The following is an 18,000-nucleotide window of genomic DNA, read 5'->3' as shown; positions in this document are numbered from 1 at the left end:
GATGAACAGAACCAGGAGAACATTATATACAGTAACAGCAACAATGTATGATGATCAACCATGACACAGTTCTCTTGTCAGTAAAACAAATGATGCAAAACAATTTCAAAAGACTCACGATGCAAAATGCTATCCACATTCAGAAGAAAAAAAACTATTCAGTCTGAATGCAGATCAGAGCATGCTATTTTCACTTTTTTTCTTATGATTTTTGTTTTGCTGTTTCTTTCAAAATGACTAATGTGGAAAATATGTTTAACATAATTGTATAATTATAATATCAAATTGCTTGCCATTTGGGGGAAGGGTAAGGGGAGAGAGAAAACTATGAGACATTTTTTTACACATCATGAGAAAAGTTAAAATATTATTTACCAAAAAAAATTATACTACATGAATAGAATGTTACTGCACACCAAAAGAAGTGATGAAAAGAATACAGAGCACAGTAACATACATATGAACTAATGCAAATAAAAGTAACTAGACCCAAGAAAATAAACATATACAACAGAAACATAAAAAACAAAAAAAGCTATAACTAAACATTGGGAATTAGAAAGACAATTTTTATCTAATCAAAAAAGACATGAGAAGGTACTTTGCTAACTGGAGATTAAAGGTGTAGAATGCATTACAGACCTAGCTAGTGTTAAACTTTTTTGTTATTCATTGTTATAAAGGATAGCTCTCTGGGTGTATTGGGGGATATATTGAAAAATAAGACAAAAGATACAAAAAGTATTTTTTAAAATCATTTTTTCCTGTGTTACTCAAAACGATAGTTAGGTAAAAGAAATAGAATTGGCCAGAATTACATTATAACACTTAACAGCAAAATTCTAATGTCAGCTATAATGTTGCTCTAGTGTAATATAAAAACAAATATTTAAAAGAAATAAAAATACATAAGATAATCTATCACAGTTGGCTTTGAAGTAAATAGCTAGGTCATCAATTTTCTATCTGGGAATGAAGGAAATGTAAAAACAAGAAAAAGTATGATCAGCAAGAAGCAGTCAAGAAAAATAATCATCAATGGCATCAGGTGTATATTTTCAAAACAGGAGATGAGTGCTACAACAATAATTAAATCACTTCATAACATTTTAATCAAAGCAGTATGTTTGCTGATAAAACTTGAGCAGCTGCTGCTCATTATACTGCTATTTGTTATTAAGTCATTTCAGTCATGTCCAGTGAATGCTTCATGACCCCATTTGGGGTTTTCTTGACAGTTTGCAATTTCCTTCTCCAGTCCATTTTACAGATGATGAAACAGGTTTAAGAGATTTTCCCAGGATCAGACAGCTAATAAGTGTCTAAGATCAGAACTGAATTCAGAAGGAAGAATATAACTATTTCCTAGACCAGTGCTCTAATACACTTTGCTACCTACCTGCCCCATATTGCAATTTAAAGTTGTTTTCTGTTTCTTTCATAAAACTAAAATAAAAAGTAAACCAATAAAATCAATTCATAGCAGGAGGTCTCACTTGAAGAGAATCACAGAAGGAAAGATATGTACGCTGTAAGATATGGTCTCCGTGACTTTGCTTAACTAAATCTGTTACAAGTAAAGAATGGAATTGTGAAATACATGGACAATTTGTGCCTGATCTGAAAAAGTATGATCAGCAAGAAGCAGTCAAGAAAAATAATCATCAATGGCATCAGGTGTATATTTTCAAAACAGGAGATTAGTGCTACAACAATAATTAAATCGTGGATTGGTCCAATCAGTCAGTCAGACACACTGTAACCCATCTCTATTAAGAGATGTCATTTTGGTCTTCTTCAAGAACAAAGGGGAAGAGTCAACCAATCAACAAGTAAAGACTTATTAGAGGTGAGAAATAGAGGGAACAAGGATAGGGTCTATCCACAAATGAACATGCTATGTCAAAAGAGAACAATAAAATATTTGTAAAATGGATCATACTCTAAGCATATTGCAAAAAGAAGGAATGCTATTTTCACTTTAAAAAATAAGTCCATCGGGGTGGCTAGGTGGCGCAGTGGATAGAGCACTGGCCCTGGAGTCAGGAGTACCTGGGTTCAAATCCAGCCTCAGACACTTAATAATTACCTAGCCGTGTGGCCTTAGGCAAGCCATTTAACCCCATTGCCTTGAAAAAAAAAAATCTAAAAAAATAAATAAAAATAAGTCCATCCGTATGTATGTGGTTTGAAAATTTTTTTGTTTTTAGGTTTTTGCCACCTGAAAATTTTTGAATCTGTAAAACTGTTACTTCTTATTTAAATGAAAGTACAACTGGTAATTCTACTGTGGTTATACATAAATATCTACTTTTCTTTCTATTCAAACACAGACAGATCCCTAAGACTTCTTAAATCAGTTACTTTTTATTATTTTATTGGCAAAAATTACAGTATAAACCAACATTACAGGATAAACCAAGATAAACATATGAAGTCTAAAATTCTAAAACTCAATATTACTAAACTTACACAATCCACAAAGAATTCTTTCACACAAAAGAAAAAGGATTTAGGAAGTATATGTAGCTCCTTCCTTTAGGGAAGTATCTTGAGTTTTTCATTTCAACAAAGAGAACAACTAAAAGTCATTAGAATCAACTAAAAGTTTCTTTGCAATAAACTAGAAACTTCCACTAGAACATATTTATACCTTAAAAACAAAAAAATCAATACATTTAATTGACATACCTGATTCTCCATCTCAGGTAATACAGCACTATTCACTTGATCTCCTTTTTTGCTCTTCAACAAACGGTTGAGGTCCTGAACAATATCTTTTGCTGCAAAGTCAGTTTTCTTCCTTTCTGTGATCAGAATTCCTCCTCTCTCAATAACCTATTTTTAAAAATATAAATTATTTCCTTCTCAATTTTATTGAAAAACAGAATTTGCAAATCTTTTAAAACTGACTGATTATAGATAGGGGCAGCTAGGTGGTGCAGTGGATAGAGCACTGGCCCTGGAGTCAGAGTTCAAGTCTGACCTCAGACATTTAATAATTACCTAGCTGTGTGGCCTTGGGCAAGCTGCTTAACGCCATTGCCTTGCAAAAAAAAAAAAAACTAAAAAGAAAAAACAAAAAACTGACTGATTATTTAAGTTTATAAAGTTTCAGTTAAATTGCCCTTGTCATAATTGCTTTAACACCATTAAGGTGATTGTCTTCCTTTCCTCAGTTTTGTACTGAGTGGCATGATTATATCAAAACACAACCCAAAATCTTATACATTCACTCTCTCACTCATATTCTCTCTCTCTCTCTCTCTCTCTCTCATTCTCAATTGCTTTTTTATTTTTTGGTCATACTTCATTAGTATTTTAAAGTCACTTAGGAACTCTGATCAATACAATGATCAACCACAAATCCAAAGAATTCATAATGAAACAAGCTACCCATCTTCGATAGAAAAGTGACAGTTTCAGAGTGACAATCAAAGCACATTTTCTTTTCCTTCCTTTCCTTCTATTTAAACAATGCTAATGTGGAAATTTATTTTGTATGGCTATATATATTTGCAATGAGCTTTAGGTTTTGTTTTGCTTTATTGGGGGGAAATGGGGGGGGGGGGGGACGGACCTTCCCAATAGGTGAAGGAGGGAAAAGGGAGAGAATCTGGAACTGAAAATAAAATAAAATTGAATTTAAAAAATGTATATGAAATTTTTTTCCCCCTTTCTTACCTGTCTCAGTTTTCCCATGTCCCCAGTAGTTTCACCTCCTGGTAGAACACATTCCTTTGGGCCAATCTGAATCAGCAGAGCTTCCAGATTGGAGAACTGATCATTATCTGGAAACTCACACAGTCCTAATTTCCTCTGTATGGAGTCAACATATCCTACTCCAACTAATCTTTGGCCATCAACGATGGATAGCTTAACACCTACACCACCAACAGAACATGACATATCACTGCTACCAAAGAGAACTTCTTCAAACTGGGAAAGATTTCCAGGTGAAGCCTAAAAAAAAAAACAAACAAAAAGAAAGGACAATCACTAGAAACCCTCTTTAAACTCCTTTTTTAGGTCCTATTTGCATAAACAAGATAAAATAACCAATTTGAATTCCATATAGTTGAAAATCTTTCAAAGGAAGCAAAGCGACCACACAATAAGGAAGACGAGAGAAAAAAATCTCTGCCTCAAATAATTGACAATGGTGCACAACTTAGATAATTAAAATATTTAGGAACACTGGATTCAGTGTTCAAAGAGATGAACAATTCTCACACAAGAACTATAATCTATAAATTACATAAAAGACTGTTCCAACTCACTAATAAAGAGAAATGCAATACATACTATTCTAAAGTTTCATCTCAAATCCAAGAAACTGGCAAAAATGACAAATTCATTCTGAAAAACAATTTAGAATTAGGTAAAGAAAGTGATGAAGACCATGCTCTTTCATCAGATTGAGGACATGAAAGATGAAAAAAAATGTAATGGATACATCAAAATGGACCTTTTGTAGTGCAAAGATCTGAAAAGGAAGTAAATGTAGAGTAAGGAAAAGACTAACCAGATTGTGGGACCTATATGAAATGGAATATTACTGCATAAACACATATAAGTGTGAACTGACTCAAAGTGAAGAAAGAAAAACAAGAAAACAGCAAACCCAAGGACAACAATGTAAAAGGAAAGAACAAAATAATCACAAATCTATGCTATGAAATTATCTTGACCAAGACTAATCCCAAAGATTTAAGAATGCAGAAGTAGGGAACTATGGATGTAGAACATTACATATAATATCAGACTAGGTTGATATCACTGGTTTAACTTTTTGCTAAATTGTATTGTTCTTGTTACAATTTTCTATAAATGGTTCTCTGGGAGAGGAAGGAAGAAAGGGCTTATCAGGAAATTCAAGTGATATAAAAACAAAATATATGAATAAATATTATTCAAATCATATAAGCAAAAGCCAGAAATTCTATCTAGGACCAGCCCTGAAAATTTTACCAATGAAAATGTCTAACATACTCAAAGTATTAATCATCTATTATTCTGAGATAGGTATAGGTCTGCATCAATGATACTGAATGGCAGCAAAGCTCCTCAGAAGAATATTCTTCCCTGTTCATAATGAGTTTTCCTTATGAATTGTTTCAAGTCCTATTGGCAAGTCAGATCAGAGAAAACATTCACAAATGGTAGTTAAATAAATTCATTAAGTATCTGCTGTTTGAAACCCTGCAACTGTCTTAAACTAGATTTAAATAAAAATCAATGAAAAGAGAATATTGAAAATTGTCATTCGAAGCATCTGAAAAATTTCAACAGCAAAGTTTAAAGTTTAAATTATTAAAATAACAGGAAGGAAACCAGAATTTGAAAACTAGAAGGCTTTTAGAAACCAAGTCCAAAATGCAACAAATTTGGGGAACAATTTTCACAGCTATTATTTTCAATAAAGGACTTCTTTCTAAAATGTGGAGAACTGAGGCAAATTAATAAGAATACAAGTCATTCTCCAATTGATAAATAGTCAAAGATTATGAAAAGGCACTTTTCAGATGAAGAAATTAAAACAAACTATAGTAAAATGAAAAACTGCTCTGAATCATTATTGATTAGAGAAATGCAAATTAAAACAAACTCTGAGCTACTACCACATACTTATCAGATTGATCACTATGACAAAAAAAGGAAAATGATCATTGTTGGAGGGAAAATTGGGAGACTAATGCTTTGGTGGTGGAGTTGTGAACTGATCCAATCCTTCTGAACAGCAATTTGGAACTATGCCCAAAGGGGAATAAAACTGCATACCCTTTGATCCAGCAATACCACTATTAGGTCTGTATCACAAAGAGATCACAAAAAAGGGAAAAAACCCCACATATACAAAAATATTTAGAGCAGCTCTTTTCCTGGTGGCAGTTAGAAACTGACGGGATGCCCATCAATTGGAGAATGCCTGAACAAATTATGATTTGAGTGTGATGGAGAACTATTGTTATTTAAGAAACAATTAGGAGGGGCAGCTAGGTGACAACAGTAGAGAGAACACTGGTCCTGGAGTCAGGAGAACCTGAGTTCAAATCCAGCCTCAGACACTTAATAATTACCTAGCTGTGTGGCCTTGGGCAAGCCACTTAAGCCCATTGCCTTGCCACCCCCCTCCCAAAAAAAAGAAACAATTAAGGCTAGAACTTCAGAACAGCCTGAAAAGGTTTTTTTTTGAACTGATGTCTAGTGAAGTGTGCAGAACCAAGACATCATTCACACTATCATTAACATTGTGATGATCAACTATGACTTGTACATTTCAGGAACATAATAATGAAAAACAATTCTAATATTTGTGGTAGAAAATATCATCCATATCCAGAGAAGAATCTGTAGAGTTTAAATGCAAACCAAAGTTTACTATCTTCAATTTTTAAAAGTTTTTTTTCCCTTTTCTAATAGTTTTTTCTCTATTTGGGTTTGATTCTTCTTTCACAACATGATTACTAAGTTCTATGTTTAGCATGCTTATATCCCTATATAGCTTAAATTAGATTGTTTACTGTGAGGGGGAGAGGGAAAAAAGGAGAAAAATGTACAACTTAAAACCTTGCCAAAAAAGTGCTTGTTGAAAACTACCACTGCATGTAGGAAAAATAAATAAATAAATGTTTATCCATTAAAAAAAAAATAAGAAATCATGAGGTATAGGGCACTTCAGAAAAGCCTGGAGAAACTTGTATGAACTAAATGTGCTAAATGAAGTGAGCAGAACCAGGAGTACACTGTGCAAACTAACAGCATCAACTATGATGGTCTTGCTCATCTCAGCAGTAAAATAATCAAAGATAATTCTAAATTCTAAATAATCAAATTCTAAGCAACAGGATGGTAGACAAGTCAAAAGGAATCAAGGCCACTGGTTCATTATCTAAGGTTGCTAAAGATGAACCCTTGAAATCTCTTCCTCTTTTTAACAATGACCACAGTAACCATATTCTTACAAAATGACCTTATGACAGGCAGCTAGATGGTGCAGTGGACCGAGCACCAGCCCTGGAGTCAAGAGTACCTGAGTTCAAATCCAGTCTCAGATACTTAAATAATTACCTACTGTGTGGCCTTGGGCAACTCATTTAACCCCATTTGCCTTGCAAAAAACTAAAAAAAAAAGAGCTCATGAGAAAGTTCCATGTTCTAAGAGAAATGGTGAGTATTTTAAGACCTAAGTGAAGAATAAACAAATAAAGTCATATAATAAAATTTGTTATCATTGTTCAGGTGATCCTGTCCAACTCTACTATCCAAACCTAGAGAGGAACTATGGAGCCTTGAATGCAGACTAAAACTTATTGTTTTCAATTTTAAAAATGTTTTATGTATTATGGTTTCCCCCATGGTTTTTTTCCTTCCCTTTTCGCTTCTTCTTTTACAACATGATTAATATGAATTTATGTTTAAGACAGTTATACATATTTAACCTATGTAAGACTGCTTTTTCTCAGGAGGAGGAAAGGAAGAAAAATGTAAACTCAAAAACCTTACCAAAAAAATGACTGTTGAAAACTATCTTTGCATGTAGTCAGAAAAAAATAATTAAAATATTTAACAACTTAAAAAGAAAAAAACCAAGTCCAATACTCTTATTTTGTAGAGAAGAAAACCTATCAGAGGCATGTTAAGTGACATACCCAATGTCACATAGGTGGTTAATGATAAAACTAGAACCATGAGAGAGGTCTAGAACACAAAAACCCCCTTGTCTATTTACTTCATGTGAACATATCTTTTCTTCTGGAAGATTCATAAAAATACAGGAATAATTCCAACTTCTTCCAACAAAATTTGCAGATTGACAATGAAAGAGATGTTTGTGCGATTTACAACCTGTAATTTAACAGAAGGCAATAGGCAAATGGGGGTGTGTACACACACATATATAATGGCACATGTACTTAACTATGTATACATATACACATATATGTACATATATACATGTGTATGCACATACATTTATATTTGCCCACATCGTTTCCTTTCTGCATTAGTAGAGGGAATTTCCTCACCTGGCTATTTCATAATAATGAAATCATAGCACTGAGGTATTGCCTCCTATGATCCCCCAAAAGTAACTGCATTTCTTGCTTAATTTACATCAACAAGTATAAATGAATCTCTTTATAGTGCCAGTGTTAGGAGATTGAGCAAAAAATTATATTAGAATGAAAAGAGAACTAAACATAAGAAAATCTGGGCTCAAATCCAAGGTTTAAAACATTCTATGAAAAGTAATGTGATATAATACATAGAAAGCCAGGGTCAGTTAGGAAGACCTGGGTTGTCTCCTTTATAACACTGCTTCTGCATCCATGGGCCAGACACTTAAATTTTTCAGTGTTCCAGACTATAGTTTCCAGAATAGCTACACATCCAAGAAATCACAGGTTTAGACCCTGCTGCCTGCCCCTCATTTCAAAAAATTATGATTAATGTGATAAAATGTGAAATTCATTTAATGTCTCCAAGACAGTTTTCCCCCATCAGTAAAATGGAGATATGACATGGTATTTCACAAATTGTTGTAAATAACATGTTTTATAAACAGGACTCTCTACAAATGTGAATTGTTATCGTCAGTATTACAGATGCATTCTTTATCTGTTCTATAAAGCTTTTGTTATATAAAGTCATCTTTCAGGGAATAGTATATAATCTTTAAAATATCCAGATTCATATTGTAACAAAATTCTACTATAACTAAGGGTATTAAAATATGCTAAAAAAAACTTCGTAGCTAAGAGCTGAATGTTAGCCTACTTAAAATGCAACCAGAAAAACCCATATGAACCAGTATATCAAAACACACTCTTTTTTAACTGCACTAGGCAACAGGATGGAAAACAAGTCAAACAAAGGGAATCAAGGCCACTGGTTCATTATCTAAGATTGCTACAAGCAATCTCCTCCTCTTTTTAACAATGACCACAGTAACTTTGTTCTTACAAAATGACCATATGAGAACAAAAAGTTCCATGTTCTGAGAGAAATGGTATTTTAAGACATAAGTGAAGAATAAACAAATAAGTCATATAATAAAATTTGTTATTGTTGTTCAGGAGATCCAGTCTAACTCTTTGTGACTCTTTGGATCATATTGTCTGTGAGGAGGTTTTTTTTGGTAACGATATGAGTGGTCTGTCATGTCCTTCTCCATTATAATAAAGTAAGTTACATTAATCTAACATTTCCAGTCAAAGTATGCCAATTTAGACATAAGACAACTTAATGAATTTCTGAATTAGGAATGGCTATCACAACTGGGATTCATCCAGTGGCATAGATGGCAGTTAATCTTCTGTCCTCCAAGGATCTATCTTTTCCCAAGCAGCACTTTGCTAGAAAATTCTTTTTATTATCCCCTCTTGTTTACGGTTGTGGCCTGGAACTGTTCACAAAAAACTGGACATTATTGTCCCAGAAGCATGTATTGCTAATAATGGTAGCAGCACTGTAATTGTGAGATTTTTCTTTGCAAAAAAAAAATTACCTTGAATGCCACATGCCAATCATTCTCCTTGGTGGCCTTATTCCCAGCTTTATTCTTATAAACTTCAACTCTATACTGACGAACCAAGAGGAGGTCTTTTGCAAAAGATTCAAAATTCATTTTACTAAGCACAACACTTTCCAATTTTTTGGTACCTAAAGAAAAAAGAGAAATAGAATACTTTTAAGTTAATTTGGAATTGAATATGGACAAATAGCAAAAAAAAGTTCAAATTCTCACAAATCAAAAAAATAAAGTCTTGAAACTTTGAAAACAAATATAATCAGAAAAAGGACATGTAAAAATTCTTAGCAATGCCTACATTCTGTAAATTAACTTTATTCTTCTGTCACATGTAATACTCTTCCTGCTTCAAGGATCTGTCATTTCAACTGTGAATGCTCTCCTCTGGCACTTATAACATATGTGTGCTTTCAAGCTGCAATGGCCATAAAAAAAATCCATCACTGCATCACAAATTTTCTGGGGATAAGCTTCTTGCTCCTCTTCTATAGTGGGTTGACTGAAGGGCCCACAATGGAAACAGGAATTATATCACAATAGGAGGAATCTCCAGGCTGGCAGTTTGTGCTCAGAACTTTGGAGAGTAGTCATCTCTGTGCCACAATCAGAAAACAATCATTTTATTCAATACTTAGGATGTGCCAGACCCGGGGATGGTTCCTGTTCTCAAGGAGCTCACAATCAAATGGGAGAGAGAGCATGGGAATTCTATGAACAAGCAAGATCTGTTCATTAAGACTATAGTATCTGTCCTTTCATATTAAAGAATACCTTAACAGCAGGGAAGTGATGCCATAACATGAACTGGATCTAAGTTAGGGGGTGCTGTACTAAGTCACTACTGACTCAATCTCTCCTTTAGAGCCATCTGGGTGCAGTGACCAGATGTGGCTCAGGATGACTGGAAATGACCCTGGATGTGAGGCAGTATACAGGATAAACAGGAGATGACAGAGGGAAGGCAATAGAATTAATAAGAATTGGGAAAGAGTTCCTGAATAAGGCAGAATTCTGGATGGGGCCAAAAAGCAGCCAGGGAGTAGAAATGATGAGGCCCATCATTTTGGGCCCAGAGACAGATAGCAAAAATTCGTGAGTCAAGAGTAGGTCTCAAAATCAACTTTCCTCCCCCCATAAGTAGATTCCATAAATAAAATAGCCCAGTAGTTCAAGGAGAATGATAACTTTAAAAGTCATTCTTCATGACTTTTTAGAAAATGCTAGTAAACTATTATTATTATTCCTTTAACACCTGAAATAATATAGTTGCTATAAGACAAATAGCTCATTAAGAAAATCTGTAGTATGCATATGTATATGAGCCAGGAGATGAAGACAAAATACATGTGAAATTACTGCATATATTCCTAAACTTGATATATCAGAGAATGTCACATCAGGTTGGGTTGAACAACAGACCACTGAATAGTTCCTAGGCTGCAACCTCTTACAATGTACAAATAAGATGGAAGTTTGAAATAAGAGACTTTCAGGAAAGATCAAAATGATTTTCTGATAGAAAAGTCATTGGAAATCTTATTTTGGGGGGGGTGGAGCTAAGATGGCAACAGAAGAGCCTCTCTTATGTGCTCTCTTTCTCTAATATTTCAAAACTTATAAAATAAAGACTCTAAATTTTCGAGAGACAGAACCCACTGAGGGATCCAGTGAGGCAATTCTACAACCCAAGGTAACCTGGAAAATAGTGGAAAGGTCCGCTCCATGGGGTTAGAGGGGCAGCCTTCCAGAGTGAAGGAACTTCAGCCTCCCAGAGGCAGCCCCAGGGCACTGGGAGCCTAGGCTCACCACAGCCGGGGCAGTTTCCTGACCTACACCCTGGGGAGCACCGGGCACAACTTGGGAGATCAGCAGGGTGAGGGTGGGGGCCCAGCAGCCCAGATCCAGGAACGGGAAGCAAGCAGAGTCCCCCAGGCAACTCAGCCTTGAATGCTCAGTCTAGGTAGGGGAGTGGAGAGAGACTTCTGAGCTCTGTCCTCTGTACCTGGAACAGGACTCTAGGGCTCTGACCACATTCAAATCCTGATCACAGTCTAGGTCCCCCAACAGAATAGCAGCCCCCCCCACCTCAGTCCCGTGACAGAGGGTTACACCTGTGGTCATTCACAGACCAGGAAGGCAGAGCCTCACACACACTGAGATCCTGGGGGGGGGGTCCCCAATAATACTCAGAAGCTCAGGAAGCACCCCAAAACCAGGCACAGGCTGGGGAAATGAGTAAACAGAGAAGCAGCTGAGTCAAGGAGATCCAAAAAAATGCTGAAGAAAATAACATGTTAAAAACCAGCATAGGTCAAATGGATAAAACAGTTCAAAAAGCTATTGAGGAGAAGAATGCTTTAAAAAAGCAGAATTGGCCAGGTGGAAAAAAGAGATAAGAAAGCTCTCTGAGGAAAACAAATCCTTCAGATCTAGAATGGAGCTAAAGGAAGCTGTTGACTTTGCAAGACGTCAGGACACAATACTCCAAAACCAAAAGAATGAAAAATTAGAAGAAAAATGTGAAACATCTCATTGGAAAAACTGATCTGGAAAAGATTCAGGAAAGATAATGTAAAAATTATTGGGATACCTGAAAGTCATGATCAAGAAAAGAGCATCGTTTTTAAAGAATTCCTACAGGAAAATTGCCCAGATATCCTAGAAGCAGAGGGCAAAATAGAAATGGAGAGAATCCATTGATCTCCCCCAGAAAGAGATCCCAAAAAAAACCCCCAGGAATCTTATAGCCAAGTTCCAGAATTCCCAAGTCAAAGAGAAAATATTACAAGCAGCCAGAAGGACACAATTCAAATATCATGGAGTTGCAGTCAGGATCACACAGGACTTAGCAGCAACTACATTAAAAGCTTGTAGGGCTTGGAATATAATATTCCAGAAGACAAAAGAGCTCAGAAGGCAACCAAGAATCAACTATCAACAAAACTGAACATCCTCTTCCAAGGAAAAAGATGGACTTTCAATGAACCAGGGGAATTTCAAATGTTCCTGTTGAAATGGCCAGAGCTGAACAGAAGGTTTGATCTTCAAATACAGGACTCAGGTGAAGCATAGAGAGTGAAGGAGAAGGGGAAAATATGAGGGACATAATGATGATGAACTACATGTATTCCTGTATAGAAAAATGACACTGATAATACTCATAAGAAACTTCTCATTTAATAGAACAGGTAGAGTGAGCTTTCATAGATGAAGCACAGAAAAGAGCTGAATTTTAAGATATATTGTGGTGTACAAATGGAGTCAATTGGCTAAAAGGGAAATGTAAAAGGAGTAAGAGAAAGGAAAGGAGGAATAGGCTAAGATATTTCATATAAAAGATATTTCATGCAGCTTTTGCAATGATATGGAAGGGGGGAAGACATGGGGGAATGAGGGAACCTTCACTCTCATCAGAGGTGGCTCATAGAGTAAACAGCATATATACTCAATGGGGTATAGACATCTAGAGTAGGAAAGACAGAAAGGGGACAGGGAGAAGGGGGGGTGAGTGATGAAGGAAGGTGGTGGACCATGGGAGAGAGTGGTCAGATAAAACACATTTTTTTTACTTCTTGCAAGGGACTGGGATTGGATGGCCTGTTCAGGATCACAGGGCTGGATGGTTGCTGGACCTTAGGGGTGGTACATGGGCTCAGGACCTCTTGGCCCCAGGGCCGGTGATCTGTCTGCTGTGCCACTCGACTACCCTACAGCACATTTAAGAAGAAGGACAGAGTGAAAGGAAAGAGAAAATACAGTGTATGGTAGTGGGGAAGTATGAATGGAGTTGTGATCAGCAATGCTAATAGTGGAAAATTGTGGAATTAGTTTTTGTGATGGACTTATAAAGAATGTGATCTACCCATGACAGAGCTAGTGGTGTTGGAACACATACTGAAGCACATTTATCATCATCATCATCATCATCATCATTATTATTATTATTATTATTATTATTGTTGTTGTTGAATAGTTCCTAGGCTGCAACCTCTTACAATGTACAAATAAGATGAAGTTTGAAATAGGAGACTTTCAGGAATGATCAAAGTGATTTTCTGATAGAAAAGTCATTGGAAATCTTATGGGGGGGGCGGAGCTAAGATGGCAACTGAAGAGCCTCTCTTATGTGCTCTCTTTCTCTAATATTTCAAAACTTATAAAATAAGGACTCTAAATTTTGTTGTTGGGAGTTGTGGGGCAGATGGAGTTGGGTGGCTTGCCCAGGGTCACACAGCTGGGTGATTGTTGGGTATCCGGGGCCAGATTTGGGCTTGAATGCTCCTGACTCCAAGGCCAGTGTTCTGTCCACTGTGTCATCTAGCTGCCCCTATTATTATTATTTTTTAATTTTCATTTTAATTTTTTCCTCTTTCCTTTACCTTATTGCTCATGAGGGTCTATATTTTTGGGGGGGAAAGTGTATTATGGTTACACTTAAACAAAAATATTTTAGTAATATATAAAAAAACATTTGTACAAAAATAAAATAACTGTAATTAGAAATCTTATTTTGTAAATGAAGAAACAGGGACCCAGAAAGGTTACATAGATTTCCAAAATCATATTAACTAAGACTGACTAAACAAAATTATTATACCATATTAATCAAATGAATTCAGAAAATCAAAGACATAACATTGATACAAAGTATAAATTCTCCCCCAAAAATATGTAAAATAAAAATAACAAGAAAATTAAAAGCAACATTTTATATATAAACTATTATGACTAATAATGGTTGAGAGAAGACTTGAATAAATAAAACTCCAACCCCACTTTAAGGAGGCAGCTAGGTGACAAAGTGCTAGACCTAGAGTCTGAATGACTTATCTTCCTAAAACTCAAATGTAGCTTCAGATACTTACCCAGAGGCAAGTCACTTAACCCTGTTTACCTCAGGTTCCTCATCTGTAAAATGAGCTGAAGAAGAAAATGGCAAACCACCTCAATATCTTTGCCAAGAAAACCTCAAATGGGGTTATGAAGACTCAAACATGATTGGAATGACTGAACGACAACAAAAACAAGTAGTCATACTTGGGAGAGTTTTGCTCAGGATTTTAAATAGATTTTAAAAAGCAAGACAAAATCCAACAACACTAAATAAGATAACACTCTTTAAGAGCAGCAATTATTTGAATGAAATTGAATGAGTAGTTATTAAACAACTACTATATGCAACGGTGGCTACTTGACACTATAGATAGAACTCAATTTCTTCCTTTGGGTTACAAAGACTAGAATACAACTAAAAACAATTAAGTTTTTTAACTTTATTACACACTACCCCTTGCATGCATTTTTTCATTACCATAGAGTTTCATAATGTAATAAACGTTCCATTTAAAAAAAGCAGGACAGCCTAGGATTCCTTCATACTGAGTCATTATCATCCAATTTCTGGTCATCAATTAATCATTCTTATTATGTCTTTTTAACTCCACTTAAATGCTTCAGAAGCAATAAGCTGCTTCTTTTCAGCAAATACTGAACTTAATTAAGCATGTTGAAAGAACTACCATTTTTTTCTCACTAGATACATTTGAAGTTTCATAACTATCTTTAAACATCAAATTCTCAATAGGTTTAATTTACCTAAACATCCCAGTCATTCATTTTTATACTGTTGGTCACCAAAGAATTATGTCATATTGATAATAGTAAGGAGTAGTGGTTAAAGAGCAGGTCCCAAAAACCTGGAGGAAAAGTTAAACTATAAAAGTGGTTTAACCTCTCAATGCCCCCAAGCAACTCTATAAATATTAAATTTGAAGCTACTACCAATATGCATCAATAATAAATTTCCTCACCTGGAATTTCTATAACAATGAAATCCCAGATCCAGGCAAAAATGCAATAATAAAGTACAGAAATTATAGCAATTTTACAAACATTTATTCAGGATGGCTAATACATGCTGGATTCAGGCAATACAAAGACTGAAGAACAAAGATAGTGCTCTTAAGGAGGATGACTTGAGGTTTGACTTAAAGAATTAAAGTAAAAACCAGACAAAGTCCTCTAAGAAAAGTTGAGGAGGAACTGAATAGCTAAGGGGGTTTGGGGAATAAGATTCTGAGCTAAACTGTGGGCAGTTGGGGGGGGGGGGGGGGTTTAGGGTTTTGCAATGCAAATGGGATTAAAGTGGCTTGCCCAAGGCCACACAGCTAATTATTGAGATCTGAGGCCCGAATTGAACTCAGGTCCTCCTGACTCCAGGGTTGGTGCTCTATCCACTGAGCCACCTGGTGGCCTGTGAAGGGTGGAGACTAGAGAAAAGCCAATTATGCTGCAGATTTAGATAAGTTTATGAAGTTTAACCTAATTTAAAAAGAATACCTCTGCCTACAAAACAAGATTTATTTAGACAGCTAACAGAGGCTAAAAGTACCTAAGAGCATATACCAATCACCCCCATAATTAGCATTTAGATGTTAAGCTTAGAGAATAGAGATTTGTAACTAGCAAGACAAGATCAAATCTAGCATCAGACATTTTCTAGCTTTATGACTCTGGACCAGTCACTCAACTTCTGCCTGCCTTAGTTTCCTCCTCCATAAAATAATAATAATAACAATAATAATAATAATATTAAATAGTAGTAGTGGTAGTAGTAATAATAATGATGATAACAGCACCTACTTACTTATGAGATACTATTTGTAAAGAACTTTGCAAACCTTAAAGCACCATTTATATGTTTGGTGCAATAAAGTTCACACCAAGCTGATTTATACCTAGAAATTGGATGAACTTCCAAAAACTTTAAAAAACATGGTTTAAGGGGCGGCTAGGTAGCACCAGCGATGGAGTCAGGAGGAGGACCTGGGTTCAAATCCGACCTCAGACACTTAATAATGACCTAGCTGTGTGGCCTTGGGCAAGTCGCTTAACCCCATTGCCTGGCAAAAACCTAAAAAAAAATCTTTAAACTTTCAGGCAACCACTTGAAAGAATCAGGAGCAAAACTGAATTACAATTAAATACAATTAAATTACCGTAGTGACCAGAAAAGGGAGAAGAATTCGGAACGAAGACTTTGGGAGGGGGGACAAAGGTGAGAGTTTTGGCGGAGGAAAACACAAAGGATCCACTCATTCTGCTGATAAGAAAAGTGGAAGAGCAGAGGGCTGAGTAATTTATGCCACCCATGAGATAATAGGAAGCAAAGCGGGAAGAATCTCTGGCAAGCCCACAAATCAGGGCACAAGGTGATGGTTTTTAGAAAGCTGTTTTTTCTGTAACATGAAGGGATTGGATGAAATGATCATTACAGGCCTCTCTGAGTCCTGAAATTCTAGGATTGAAAAAAAACCGTGGAGGGGCGGAATCCTGGTTCCGAGCCTGGGCTGGCAGGCTTGGCTGTTCCGAGTCTGGGGGTGCTGTGCGCGGCTGGGTGGGGGGCGTCCGGCCGCTGGACCCAAGTGGCTCCGGGGAGAAGCAGGGCCCCTCAGGTCCAGTCCCGGGGCCGCCGGCGGGGCGGGGGCGGCAGTGCGCGCGGCCGGGGGGCTCCGGGGGGCTCCGGGGGGCTCCGGCGGGCTCGGCTCCTGCCCCGGCCTCGGCCCGGCCGCCCCGCGCTCAGCGGCCGCTGGATAAAGGTGTGGAGGCGGGAAGAACCGAGCCGAAGGGAGGGGGCCGGCCCGGGCTCGGGGCACACAGGCCCAGCGCGGGGGGAGGGGCGCGCGCCCGGCCCGGCCCCGGGCTGCCCTTACCGGTCACCCCGATGTACTTGATGACCGCCTGGGTCTTGAACACCTCCCGGGCGGCCAGCAGCGCGTCGTCGCCGTGCGCGGTGTAGTAGTCGCCCCGGTCGAAGATGCGCACGGTGGTGAGCGGCTTCGCCGGCATGGCCTGGAAGAAGCGCACGAAGCTGCACTCGGCCTGGCTGTCCATGGCCAGCACCTCCTTCGGCTGCAGCGCCATGTTGGAATCTCCCGCCAGCGGCCGCCGGCGCCCCCGCCCGACCCCGCGTGGGCCCGCCCCCTTTCCCGCCTTCGCCGAGGCTGCGGGCGGGAGAGCCAATCAGCACCCAGCCTTGCCCGAGGGGCGGGGAGGACGCGGCTAGAAACGACCAATCAGAGGCCGAGCGGAAGCCGAGGCGGGATGAGGCGGACGCCGACGCCCCCGCGCCGGACTCAGCCTCCCAGTCCGAGACCAGGTGCGGAGCGCCGAGAGCCCCGCCCCGCCCCGCCCCGGCCCCGCCCCCTCAGGACCGGAAGTGGGGGGGCCGCGGAGACCTGGGCCGCGTCTCCTGCTGGTACCCGGGGGCGGGCAGGGCGGCCGATGCCCCACCATGCCCGGCAGCCGTCCTTGCTGCTCTTCCTGACCTCAAGTCGGGGTTTCTTTCTTTTTTTGCGAGGCAACAGGAGGTTAAGTGACTTGCCCAGGGCCACACAGCTAGGCAATTATTAGGTGAGGTCGGATTTGAACCCAGGTCCTCCTGGCTCCAGGGCCAGTGCTCTATTCAC

General features: G+C 38.0%; 1 protein-coding gene across 2 annotated transcripts in view; it reads right to left on the bottom strand.

Annotated features, from left to right (window-relative positions):
* Positions 1-17,476, bottom strand: part of MSH2 (mutS homolog 2) — a 79,829-nt gene extending 62,353 nt beyond the window's left edge. For both annotated transcript variants that reach the window (XR_012472244.1, XM_074205404.1), the window contains exons 1-4: positions 17,245-17,476; positions 9,509-9,663; positions 3,685-3,963; positions 2,692-2,838 (exon numbers count right to left, since the gene is read on the bottom strand). Coding sequence is in view for 1 of the 2 variants with exons in the window: in XM_074205404.1 (XP_074061505.1) it covers positions 2,692-2,838; positions 3,685-3,963; positions 9,509-9,663; positions 17,245-17,455 (792 nt within the window). In the remaining variant the exon portion in view is untranslated. The remainder of the gene's footprint in view (positions 1-2,691; positions 2,839-3,684; positions 3,964-9,508; positions 9,664-17,244) is intronic.
* Positions 17,477-18,000: the final 524 nt, after the last annotated feature.

This window comes from Macrotis lagotis, chromosome 1 (assembly GCF_037893015.1).
Source record: "Macrotis lagotis isolate mMagLag1 chromosome 1, bilby.v1.9.chrom.fasta, whole genome shotgun sequence".
NCBI classification, from domain to species: Eukaryota; Metazoa; Chordata; class Mammalia; order Peramelemorphia; family Peramelidae; genus Macrotis; species Macrotis lagotis.
Note: the sequence above shows the minus strand (reverse complement) of the source record. Positions and strands in the feature narration are given on the sequence as shown.